General features: G+C 41.4%; 3 protein-coding genes and 1 long non-coding RNA gene across 5 annotated transcripts; 2 read left to right on the top strand and 2 right to left on the bottom strand.

Annotated features, from left to right (window-relative positions):
* Positions 1-680: 680 nt before the first annotated feature.
* LOC121589828 lies at positions 681-2,826 on the top strand. The gene is made up of 2 exons (XR_006004349.1): positions 681-1,726; positions 1,820-2,826. It is a non-coding gene; the product is annotated as an uncharacterized LOC121589828 (long non-coding RNA).
* Positions 2,827-3,366: 540 nt separating this feature from the next.
* Positions 3,367-6,666, bottom strand: LOC121589827. The gene is made up of 2 exons (XM_041909006.1): positions 5,764-6,666; positions 3,367-5,206 (listed from the first exon to the last, which is right to left on the bottom strand). The coding sequence occupies exon 2, from the start codon at positions 5,138-5,140 to the stop codon at positions 3,623-3,625; it is 1,518 nt and encodes a 505-aa protein (XP_041764940.1). The 5' UTR covers positions 5,141-5,206; positions 5,764-6,666; the 3' UTR covers positions 3,367-3,622.
* Positions 6,667-7,560: 894 nt separating this feature from the next.
* On the bottom strand, positions 7,561-9,843 carry LOC121590669. 2 transcript variants are annotated; one of them, XM_041910534.1, is made up of 2 exons: positions 8,984-9,843; positions 7,561-8,918 (listed from the first exon to the last, which is right to left on the bottom strand). In XM_041910534.1, the coding sequence occupies exon 2, from the start codon at positions 8,853-8,855 to the stop codon at positions 7,911-7,913; it is 945 nt and encodes a 314-aa protein (XP_041766468.1). In that variant the 5' UTR covers positions 8,856-8,918; positions 8,984-9,843; the 3' UTR covers positions 7,561-7,910. The 2 variants fall into 2 exon arrangements, with proteins under 2 accessions (XP_041766468.1, XP_041766469.1); XM_041910535.1 differs by having other exon boundaries at positions 8,984-9,804.
* A 977-nt stretch (positions 9,844-10,820) lies between these two features.
* On the top strand, positions 10,821-11,331 carry LOC121589295 (protein lin-28 homolog A-like). The gene is made up of 2 exons (XM_041908074.1): positions 10,821-11,237; positions 11,312-11,331. The coding sequence occupies exons 1-2, from the start codon at positions 10,863-10,865 to the stop codon at positions 11,315-11,317; spliced, it is 381 nt and encodes a 126-aa protein (XP_041764008.1). The 5' UTR covers positions 10,821-10,862; the 3' UTR covers positions 11,318-11,331.
* Positions 11,332-12,212: the final 881 nt, after the last annotated feature.

Below are 12,212 nucleotides of genomic sequence, written 5' to 3'. Positions count from 1 at the left end.
ATTGCTGCACCGCTGGGGGAACGCGCATGCGTAGTAAAAAAAATCAAGAAAATATGCTGTACAACAAACAAGCCGTAAATTTTGTCTAATTTATGTTGAAATTACCAAAGACTGTGATAATGCATCTCTCGTGCATTTGAAAGGATGCTTTACCATACAAAAAGCGATGTAGAATTATAGATTCTATTTAAACAATTAACCACTAACACGATAATAATAAGACACACTGTTTAAACATCGATACGTAAACGATGATACGTACACTGTTGCGCTCGTTTGGAACATTTAAAATGATTTGCGCCCTTGCGAATAGATTTTTGAAATTCATACTTAGAAAGGGTTTACCGGCAATACAAGGGGGAACGTAGCTAGCATTCCCGAAGTGGCCATCTACTGGAGAAATCAATTCCCCATGGACGTCAACGACGCATATGCTGTTTGGGTAAGTGTGCAATTTAAATATTCTTATTTTACATTAATGTGTCCAAATGATGGTTAATAAAGATATACAAGCTAATGGCAAAAAGCAATTTTCCGCTAATGTGTTGATTTTTCATTTATTCGAACTATTCTGTGGTGTAACGTAACCGTCGTTTTGAAATGGCCCTATCTGCCCGATTCCGTTATGTCCCAAAATATCCCTTTAGATTTGGTGGAGTCAAAATGTCCCGCGTGCGAAAGCGATAAATTACCTTTCATACATTCGGTAGTAAAGTATGGGAATGGAATTTAAAAAGTGTATCATTTTAAATGCATCGTGAAGTTTTTGTATTAAATTGTAATGTACAACAAGAGAGATTCAGATTTCCTATTTTAAGCTTTTTAAAATTCATTTACCAAACGAAACCAGCTGAAAATTACCCCAAATGCACAAATTTAAATTTGTACCCATGTCAGTTTTGGGCCACATTAGAACTGTCACGATGCTCAAAATTCACACAACCACCCTGTTCGAGACCATCTGCCAAATGGGCTGAATGCGTGTGTGTGCGTAAGCTTGCTGATGAGAAAAATCGACCAACGACTATCGTGCATGTGTGTGCGTGATCTTTTCTGCTTGTTTTAAGCGTTCGATTCGTGCGAAATTGATGGTAAATCAAGTGAACTTTATATTATTCGAGATTTTCAAGCTCATTTCTAATGCATTCACATATTTGGCGAACAATTGTGACGTTATGAGGTGCAGAAAATAGTCGGCGTCAGTGTTGGACCGCTAATAATACGCAGTGTTGTGGTGTGTGTGTGATGTGCATTGCACGAACACAGTGACCGTTTTGGACGTTGTCAATATAAAAAAGAGCATACGATGGTGAGAAGTCGGCCATTTCTAACTGGTGTGTGAAGCGGAGCAGACGTTTCGTGCGTGAGGTTCTGCGAGCATTGCCGCGCGGGCGCCGGGTGTGTCTCCCGGTAGCACCCCCGGTAGCACCCCCGGTTGTTACTGGAAGGGCGTTGCTGCTGCAGTGGCGGCAGCTGTGCGTAGCTTGGCTGGCGTGTGGCAAACCGGCATCGCAGTTCAGTTGGCCCTCGGATGCGGTCAACGGAGCACGATTGTTGCAACAAAATGGCTGCCGTCTGGTGAAAAACGTGCGCGGCAAAGCGTTGGCGTTATTTCCGTGGATGGCGTCATGTCGGCCTGCTGCAAGGTTAGAAAATCAGTGCGTGTGTCGGGACCGGTTTCACCAGCATGGAACCAGCGGCCGTTAGACTTAAAAACTAGAAAATGGTAAGTTTTCAATACCGCTACTTTCACCTTCCTTCTCTTAATAAGAATAAAATTTAATATTCATCTTTCTAATCGTCTCTGTTCTCTGATCAGTGTTCTCATTGACGTTCAGCATGGACCACCGTAAGGAAACGATCCATCGCGTCGCATACTTCCCCATCAACGTGCGTTGCAACCGCGTGGCTCGTCTCTGTTCGTGCTGAAGCGGCTCATGTTCCCGGTATTTGAAGCTGGCGGCGGAGACGCGCTGGTACGCGGTGTGAAAACCATGGTTAACGAATACACCAACACCACGGCACTTCTTATTCATACATGCGCATAAGTCAATGTGTGTGTGTGTGTGTGTGGGTATAAATCATCGCGATTTACGCCTAGGAGTGGATCGCAATCGGGAGAGCGAAAGAGATGCAGTAAAAGACCGACTATTCGGCTTTTTCAGCACTAAGTCTCAGCAGCTCTTCTTTCTTCAGGCCGATCGCATGGAAAGGCGTTCAGGCTGAAAAGATCTGTTAAACAACCACCTAAATTTCGGATGTAACATCTAGTATAAAACCTTACACCATTGTGAATAAGGTACACTGATACAGCATCAGCCCCTTAGCGGATAGTGACCAGCAATTGCATTGACGCCATTGTGGATTAGGTATGTCACTATAGCATCAGTGCCATTGTGGATGCGATGCGGCTATACAGCGTCAGCTCCATCATGTAAGCTGTGCGGCGAAAGTGGCACCTCTTTATTCTAATTCCCTCAAACAACCACTAAAATTTCGGATATTATTCAAAGCCTAAATCATTGAGGTCGTCCGTTGTAGTAGGAAGTTTCGCGATACATTAAACAACCACTCAAATTTCGGATGTTAACATGTGATATGCATTGCCAATCGCACTCTGATACTTAAACATCGGGTAACCGAGAAAAACCCGCTTAATCGTAAAAGATCTTTGTTCGTGTAGTTCGAAATCGTAATCCATATGCCACTTGGATGTATGGATGTTAACTTAGCGAAATGTTTTTAAGTGGCGACCTGCCAAGGAACGTAGAATGTAATAAACGCGGAAATTAAATTTCATGCGCTGCATGGGAGAAAGAGATCAAATTGTCATTTGTGATTTGTGCTTTGTCGTGTATTCGCTGAGAAAGAAAATAATGAGTATAGGTGGTAATGGCTTGTCGAGCTTAGGAACGTTCTCATGAGCTATGCCGGGATAATAAGAATCGTTAGTGAACGCTAATCGATGGTGTGATTAAGGTGGTCCATTCAGGATTAAGTAGGCTATCCTATGATATTTAACATCTCAATTTCCTTCGGAGGATTCACGTCATTCCGTTTTACATTCCTGCAGGCCAGTGGTCTCCAACCTGTGGTCCGCGAAATAATTCACTTTTGAAAAAGATAAGCTTAGTACTATAACTATCGTGCATTTTCTTCCACAATTAAGCTTAAATTTTGAATAGGCACGTCTAGAATAAGATTTAACATATTTTTGATCAAAAACTTCGAACCAAGTCTACAAAATGTATGCCCTCAATCGATGTGGACCGCGCGCAAATGTATTTTCTAAGCCAAGTGGTCCGCGATCCTGAAAAGGTTGGAGAGCACTGCTGTAGACTACAGAACAGGTAAAAATGCTTTACGGTGCAAGAGCAATGATTTATTGGTATCGGAAAGCTTATATTTGACAATATGTTTGTAAACTGTTCACAACGATGAGCTCCAGAAAACAACAAAATAGGTCGTATTACGTAACCGAAGGCGCCCAGTGGCTTAGCTTCTCGAAGAGCGTTCCAATTTGTAGATGTATAAATGTTTTACACGCTGTATCGTACATGAAATTGTATCTTGTAAAGTTTACTACAATGGCGATGCAACGTGTAACATGTCATGCGCCTTGCTAATTGTTCTGCGATCGCGTTAATGCTTCCACCAATACCTCGATCCCAAAAACGATTATCTCAATTGCCCATTGAGCTAAGAAAAACAGCATCAGTGGCTTAAGATGCCTATAGCTAATGATAGCGGATGATCCATCGTAAATATCATATTGATGCTTGCCGCTATTGATATACCAGAGAAAGCAATTGTAATACTCCCGACGCCAGTGCTGCTGCATACCGGCTTCGAAGACGCGTTGTTGATATTTTTGAAAGCGCCTTGCCAGCAGTGACTTGGCGCCAAATAGATAAAACGGAATAGCCTCGTACACATTCTCGCCCAGTAGTGTGTATTGCATTCCGTACCCTTTCATTTTATCAGCAAACAACTTTTCCATCTTCAGAGCAGCACGATTTTCCACCAATGTAATACCATCGAAAGCAAAATTATCTTTATCGTAGAACTTGACCATACCGTGTAGTTTATGCAATAATGTAATGTTAATGCTTTTGTAATGCACAGTGATGTTGCGTTCGCGCAAGTCTTCAACTGACTTGGCGTCTGGGACACGTGGCGCTTCGGTGATGTACGATACAAGCTTTGCCTCGTACGCACACTTGAGTTGGAAAAATAGCACGATCAATGCACAAGCGGTTATTTTCTCGATGTTTTTGGAAAGGACTTGCTGTCGCTTATCAAACCCAAAGAGTGCCAAAGCTAGCAGATTGTTGGAGAAAAGTGTCGGCTTCAGCTGATGGATTATCTGGTAGGTTACAAGGATGCCCAGTATCATGCCCCAGGCAGACTGCTGGAATGGTTTGAGCATAATTTCCCACACAGTAAGCAAGCGTCCCTTCGGCGTGGCAATAGCGAACTGTTCCATGGCTACCCCACTTACAATAAATTTATTGTATTGCGCCATATAAAATCGATTTAGCATCAAATGTATCGGATTATACCGCGATACACACTGGGCCAGAGATTCATTGCTGTTGCATCGAAGCTGTTGCAAATGAAATGTAAGTTGTTGTGTTTCAGCAAAGAGAAGAAACAGCATTGTGTCCTCACCGTGCAGCTTTTCACAGTAAATGGATGTGTAGAAGTCCTTAACGTATCCGGCCACTAAAAGTTTGAACTGCATCGTCTGTAGCCGATCGAAGAACAGTTGATCGAGCGTGGGGAAACTGGAGTGACTCGTGATGCGTAACGGTTGATAACGAAAGCAGAACACGGCGTCCTCGTTGATTGCGATCAATATGAAGTAGAACACCAATCTCGTTTGGAAATACTCTCCAATTTTCCTTGGCTGATCAGTCCCAGTTTCATCATGTTCAAACAGGACAATGGTAGGACATTCGGGCGGTATGTTCACTATCCACTGGCTGGTGTAGAAGTTGTTAAATGTTTGCTGTTGGTTTCCCCACAGTATTATTACCAAGTTGGGCTCTCGGAATGTATGAACATGCTGACCCCGATGGTCCGCTTGCAACAGACTGACATCTTGATTATTCAGGCGCTGTGCGATGTCGTTCAGCATCGTTGATAGTACAGATTTGTTGGAAAACTGTAGTAGCCAGCAATTAAACACTCCAGCATGTTGGATCTGAAGATTGTGGGTGATATTGGTTAGATAATCTAAAACTAGCTCTTGTCGATCGGCCTGTGCACGAATACTGAGTAAAGCGTGGATCGCAAAGGATATTCGAACAATCTTGCGGAACATGTTCAACGAAGGCCGCTTTCAAGCACACTAAACTTGAAAACATAATTTGCTTAACGATTTTGTTTCAAATTGTCTAGTAATTATTCCGTTTATAGTTGGGTTTCAGTAGCAATTTAATAATGATTGTCTAATTATTGGTGACCAGAGGTGTTATCACGTGCAATAATTATTCATTAAACTGTTTAAGACATCAAGTAAATGAAATGGAACGAACGAAATAAACTGGAATATGGCGTAGAAGGATTAACTTACGAACAGTACAATACGATGGTTTAACCTTGCCACAAGAATTGTCGTAATGACACCTATATAATGCTGTAAGCTTAATATAGCCGTACTAGACTCAATTACTCTAAGTAATTGGAAGAAAAGGATCGTTCTCACTGATAAGATAAATCGTACGCCACGGCAAAATACAAATTCACACCAATACTTACCGTTTTTTATAAGCCCTGATGCTAAATGATTTGGTAAACTAATAAAGTTTAATTTTAAGTTATTTTTACAATTACAGATATGATGCGATTTAATCAATTTTATAAAAAGCCTACTTTGTTCTGATTGAATTCTTTTCATATTTTTTAAACTGCACCTTCAACTGAACATCACCCCACGATGGCTGCGTACGTACGCAGCCAGCTTGATGCTGTGATTTAAACTGACAGCATCGTAAGTTAGAAAAGCTGTTGCGGTCATCAAGTGTATGGTAATGCTTTTTATTTGACGTGATTTGGCTGGATAATAAATTTTTGGCTGTTCAGTTCGATTAAAACTGAGAGATCTTTAATTTAAAATATGTAGAAGTGTGTAAATGTGTAGTGTAGTAGGCTATGACTACCAAACAGTGGTTTTACCTCTGCAGAATTTCGCTTCGCTTCCATAGTAGGCTATGCCTTCTTTTGTAATAAATTGGTTCATAGTCAACCACCAAACGAGCAAGTTGACTTTAATTTGCTCTTCGTTTGAACTGTAACATGTAGAAGTTGTCAAATGTTTGCTGTTGGTTTCCCCACAGTTGACCATGGTTATGACCATGTTGGGCTCTCGGAATGTAGGAACATGCTGACCCCAATGGTTCGCTTGTAACAGACTTACATGTAGATTACTCAGGCGCTGTGCGATGTCGTTCAGCATCGTTGATAGTACAGATTTGTTGGAAAACTGTAGTAGCCAGCAATTAAATACTCCAGAATGTTGGGTCTGAAGATTGTGGGTGATATTGGTTACATAATCTAAAACTAGCTCTTGTCGATCGGCCTGTGAGCGAATACTGAATAACGCGAGGATCGCAAAGGATATTACAACTGTTTTGTGGGACATGATGTCCAAATGCTGCTTTAAAGAACACTAAACTAAGGATACTAGGTTACTAAAACTTTATTAAGCGTACCCTTTCTCAGGTATGATTGTTTCACTGATCATCAGCTTATTATTCTTAATGAAGCAAAATACAGTAGAGGGACATTGATAAAGTGCGATATTAAATATAAGCTAATGAAAGATAAGGATAGTGCCATGGGAACCCCCACTTAGCGTGACATTTGGCAGCGGTAGAATGAAAAATCGATCGGTGGTGTGACGGTCGAATTAATTACACCTTATGGCATTGAGCGATTTTTATACAATACCGCTTTACTTAACCGTGTGGGATTGGTGATAATTCATTACAAGTGTGATAAGTGCTTTTTTTAACATTCTCAAATAGTTTGTTGAGCCATTAGTTGGAAAAAAGACATTTTAGCTTTGGATTGCAAGATAAATTTGACACTTACGGTTCTGTATTGTTTTTTTTTTTTGTTAGCGATTGACCTCACATATCAACACAAGCGATCGGAATGTGCTCGTATCGGCTCTTTCCTGGCCCATCTGCAGGAAAAGTGCTGCAAAATGCGTGCGAATAAAGTGCGTTATTTTTACGATTAGGGCCTCAAACTCAATGCAGCTATCTCAAACTGAAAGCTGTAGCAAACTGTAGTAAAGCCATACAATACAAAAGCGGGCAATGGTAGGTCTTTTATGTGGCAGTAGGACACGAGAATTTACTACGCGGCTGCTAAATCTTAAACCACTACGAGGAAATTGCATGTTTTATATACTTTACGGCACTCCATTCCTTTTCATAATTCCACAGACGATGTCATAGAATAAAGCGGTGAAAGAGCAATGAGTGATTAACATCAGAAAGCTTAGAAGTAACAATATATTTGAGAATCAAGTGAAACGAGTAAGCGATATTGATTTGGACTATATGTTCGTAGATTGATTTGGCCTTAAGCACAGCACAATTAGGTTCTAGATAATTTCAATACATTTTCATCCCTGCGTACTTAATCCACAGTCTGTAAAAAAAAAACCGTTGCCTCGAGGCATCTCGATTACTTGTGATAACATCGCTTACAATCACATGGTTTCTAGTCTTAGCCAAAATGGACCCAAAAATGTACATTTACAAGGCTTACGATCATGGCATGATGACGATCGGGGAATAACACACCAAAAAGCATGTCTGTCCTGTTCACGAGATTTAATTTATAACATTTAAAACAAAATTGCAGTAACGATTGAAGAATTTTATCGACACACGTTATATGACATCAATGTATTGCGATCGTTTAAATATTCCCACCAATATTTCGATCCCAAAAACCATTACCTCCAAGGTCCATTGAACGAAGAAAAACAGCAACAGTGGCTTGAGATGGTTGTAGCTAATGATAATAGATGATCCATCGTATGTACGTTCGGAATGATGTGTGTACTTAAGTCGATCTCGAATGATGTACCATAGAAAGCAATTATAATATTCCCGACGCCAGCGCTGCTGCATACCGGCTTCGAAGACGCGCTGTTGAAAGTTATGAAAGCGCCTTACCAGCAGGGACTTGGCGCCAAATACATAAAACGGAATAGCCTCGTACACATTCTCGCTCAGTAGTGTGTATTGCGTTCCGTAGCCGTCCATGTTATCGGCAAATAGTTTTTCCGTAATCAGAGCAGCACGATTTTCCACAATCGTTATTCCATCGAATTCGAATTGATCTTTGCCGTAGAACTTGACCATACCGTGTAGTTTATGCACTAACGTAATATTGAAACTTCTATAATGTACAGTGATGTTGCGTTCGCGCAAGTCTTCAACTGACTTAGCGTCTGGGACACGTGGCGCTTCGGTGATGTACGATACAAGCTTTGCCTCGTACGCACACTTGAGTTGGAAAAATAGCACGATCAATGCACAAGCGGTTATTTTCTCGATGCTTTTGGAAAGGACTAGCTGTCGCTTATCAAACCCAAAGAGTGCCAAAGCTAGCAGATTGTTGGAGAAAAGTGTCGGCTTCAGTTGATGGATTATCTGATAGGTTACAAGGATGCCCAGTATCATGCCCCAGGCAGACTGCTGGAATGGTTTGAGCATAATTTCCCACACAGTAAGCAAGCGTCCCTTCGGTGTGGCAATAGCGAACTGTTCCATGGCTACACCACTTACGGCGAATTTGTCGTACTGCACCATAAAATATCGATTTAGCATCAAATGTATCGGATTGTACCGCGATACACACTGGGCCAGAGATTCATTGCTGTTGCATCGAAGCTGTTGCAAATGAAGTGTAAGTTGTTGCGTTTCAGCAAAGAGAAGAAACAGCATTGTGTCCTCACCGTGCAGCTTTTCACAGTAAATGGATGTGTAGTAATCCTTAACGTATCCGGCCACTAAACTTTTGAACTGCATCGTCTGTAGCCGGTCGAAGAACAGTTGATCGAGCGTGGGGAGGCCGGAGTGACTCGTGATGCGTAACGGTTGATAACGAAAGCAGAACACGGCGTCCTCGTTGATTGCGATCAATATGAAGTAGAACACCAATCTCGTTTGGAAATACTCTCCGATTTTCCTTGGCTGATCAGTCCCAGTTTCATCATGTTCAAACAGGACAATTGTAGGACATTCGGGCGGTATGTTCACTATCCACTGACTGGTGTAGAAGTTGTCAAATGTTTGCTGTTGATTTCCCCATAGTATTATGACCAAGTTGGGCTCTCGGAATGTAGGAACATGCTGACCCCGATGGTCCGCTTGCAACAGACTGATATCTTGATTATTCAGGCGCTGTGCGATGTCGTTCAGCATCGTTGATAGTACAGATTTGTTGGAAAACTGCAGTAGCCAGCAATTAAACACTCCAGCATGTTGGATCTGAAGATTGTGGGTGATATTGGTTAGATAATCTAAAACTAGCTCTTGTCGATCGGCCTGTGCACGAATACTGAGTAAAGCGTGGATCGCAAAGGATATTCGAACAATCTTGCGGGACATGTTGAACAAAGGCCGCTTTTAGCACACTAAACTTGAAACCATAATTTGCTTAACGATTTTGTTTCAAATTGTCTAGTAATTATTCCGTTTATAGTTGGGTTTCAGTAGCAATTTAATAATGATTGTCTAATTATTGGTGACCAGAGGTGTTATCACGTGCAATCATTATTCATTAAACTGTTTAAGACATCAAGTAAATGAAATGGAACGAACGAAATAAACTGAAATATAGCGTAGAAGGTGTAAACATCTTGAGTTTATAGTAATCTTGGGTTTGTGAGCATCTTGGGTTTTGACAAATACGATGTCCGAAGAAGTGACAGTGTGCGAGCTGTCAAAGCAAAAAAAAAAAAGAAATAAGCCTTGGGGAAAAGACCTTCTACAATAAACTCCTTGTGAAAAAACTAAAACAAATCCGTGTATATTACAACTCAGAAGTGGGATTTACCTCAGAACATGCCGACAAAGGAGGAAATGGTGTGTACGTTACAAAGTAATGGCGTTGAAGTGCCATTTACAGCAACAATGTCGCAGATAAAAAAGCTGTTCGAACCATACGCACCGCCATGTGTTCGCAGTGAAAAGCAAGATGGCCGCGATGAGATTCCCGAAGCGTCTCAAGCGGGAGAGATGAAGTTAGCACCTGCCATCATGTGTGATACAGGAAACAATGCCGAAACAGCCAGTGACGTAGGAAGAACGCCGAGTGTAGCAATCATGAGCGACCGTGATGAAATTCATGCTCTTCGCACCAAACTGGAAATTCTTGAGCTTCGCCAAAAAATCGCTGCCCTTGAATTCCAACCTATGAATACACCACCGCAACTTTTTATGGGTTTCGACAAGTTTCTGGAGAAATTTAGCGGTGACAATGATGAAAGTGTGGATGAATGGTTCATGGAATTGGAGCGTGTATTCGAGCCGTACAACATGACTGAAACATTTAAATACTACAACACGCGCCAGTTGCTCACTGGAACTGCAGCACTATTGGCCAAATCTGCTGAAATCAATACTTATGCCAAACTGAAGGTGGAGATGCACAAAGCATTTGTGAAGACAACGTCCATGGAGCAAATCTACCAACAGTTGAGAGCGCGGCGATTGGCACGCAATGAAACTATAACGAAGTATGTGCTTAAGATGCAGCGAATCGCCGGAAAACGCATCGGTTAAGAAGAATTGATAAACATCATAATTGATGGAATCGGCGACCCCGTAAACATGGCGTCTGTGCGCTTCGCAGCTACCTCAATGGATACACTAAAACAACTCCTGAAGAAATGCGAGACCTATCGTGCTACTGCTCCTCTGATTCCTGTTACGTCAACTATTGTCAACAAACAACATGACATTAGTAAGGAGAATTATGCAGCCCCCCGATGCTACAATTGCCGAAAAATGGGACACACACAGAATCAGTGCCGACTACCAGCCAGACCACCCGGTTCGTGTTTTCGATGTCACAAAGAAGACCACATATATCAAAACTGCCCCCAACGCGTACAACAAGCTGCAGCAACCATGCACGTTATCGATTCGGAAGAGGAAGAACCTCACAATAACCAAACCATTGTTAAGATGAATGCGCATCAGGAGGTAAGTGTTGCCTATAAATGTAATGATGTATGGAGCACTAATTTAAAATCATTGACTCTTTGTGACACGGGCAGTCCTAAGAGCTTTATCAATGCAGGATTACTGCCGGAAAACTTGTTAGGTAAGCCACAGCCTTCAAATATGCGTGGAATAGGTAGCCAGGAGCTCAAATCATATGGAAAACTTGAACTACGTATCACACTTAATGGAACTACAATAGAACACCCTTTTATCATTCTACCCAAACATTACATGGCATGGCCTCTGATTCTAGGCAGGGATGCATTGCGGACGTTTAAAATACACCTTACCCAATTTAAATACGTTTATGACATGAAAAAACTGAATGATTTGAATAAAAATGTCAGGGTTAGTTATCTAGATCAGAATATAATCGAAAAGCTCCATACACTAAACATACATCGGAAGTCCATCGTGCGCTCGGGGAAAGACAATATGCCAATTGTGCCGATTTCTAAACAGCGTGATTTATGTGACATCAACGACACCTTCGGGAGTCTGTGTATGATAGAGATTACTGATGAATCTAGTGTGATTGATATTGGTACTCACCTCTCGGAAGATCAAATCAAACTAGTAAGCAATTCAGTTATTCAAAATTATCACAAATTTCCCATTGAAGAAGTCACTTCTCCAGTTTATTCAGTAAAAATTAATTTGGAACACGATACACCCATTTCTACCAAACCTAGATGTTTGTCCTTCGCCGAAAGAGCTAAAGTCAAAGATATAGTGAAAAACCTGTTAGAAAAGAATATCATCCGTCCAAGTAACTCTCCATACGCCTCAGCAATAGTTCTAGTTCGCAAGCGTAACGGAGAAATTCGTAAATGCGTTGATTATCGGCCATTATATAAAATTACAATCCGAGACAATTTCCCATTACCCCTTATCGACAATTGCCTTGAACATCTGGGAAACAAGAAGTATTTTACGCTTCTGGATCTCAAGAGT

Source organism: Anopheles merus, chromosome 2R (assembly GCF_017562075.2).
Source record: "Anopheles merus strain MAF chromosome 2R, AmerM5.1, whole genome shotgun sequence".
Lineage (NCBI taxonomy): Eukaryota > Metazoa > Arthropoda > Insecta > Diptera > Culicidae > Anopheles > Anopheles merus.
The sequence above is the reverse complement of the archived record's forward strand: the minus strand, read 5'-3'. Positions and strand labels throughout refer to the sequence as shown.

Excerpts from the sequence above, each read along its gene's own strand:
- LOC121589827 (XM_041909006.1), bottom strand. The coding sequence starts at position 5,140 with ATGCTGAACGACATCGCACAGCGCCTGAATAATCAAGATGTCAGTCTG.
- LOC121590669 (XM_041910534.1), bottom strand. The coding sequence starts at position 8,855 with ATGCTAAATCGATATTTTATGGTGCAGTACGACAAATTCGCCGTAAGT.
- LOC121589295 (XM_041908074.1), top strand. The coding sequence starts at position 10,863 with ATGGCGTCTGTGCGCTTCGCAGCTACCTCAATGGATACACTAAAACAA.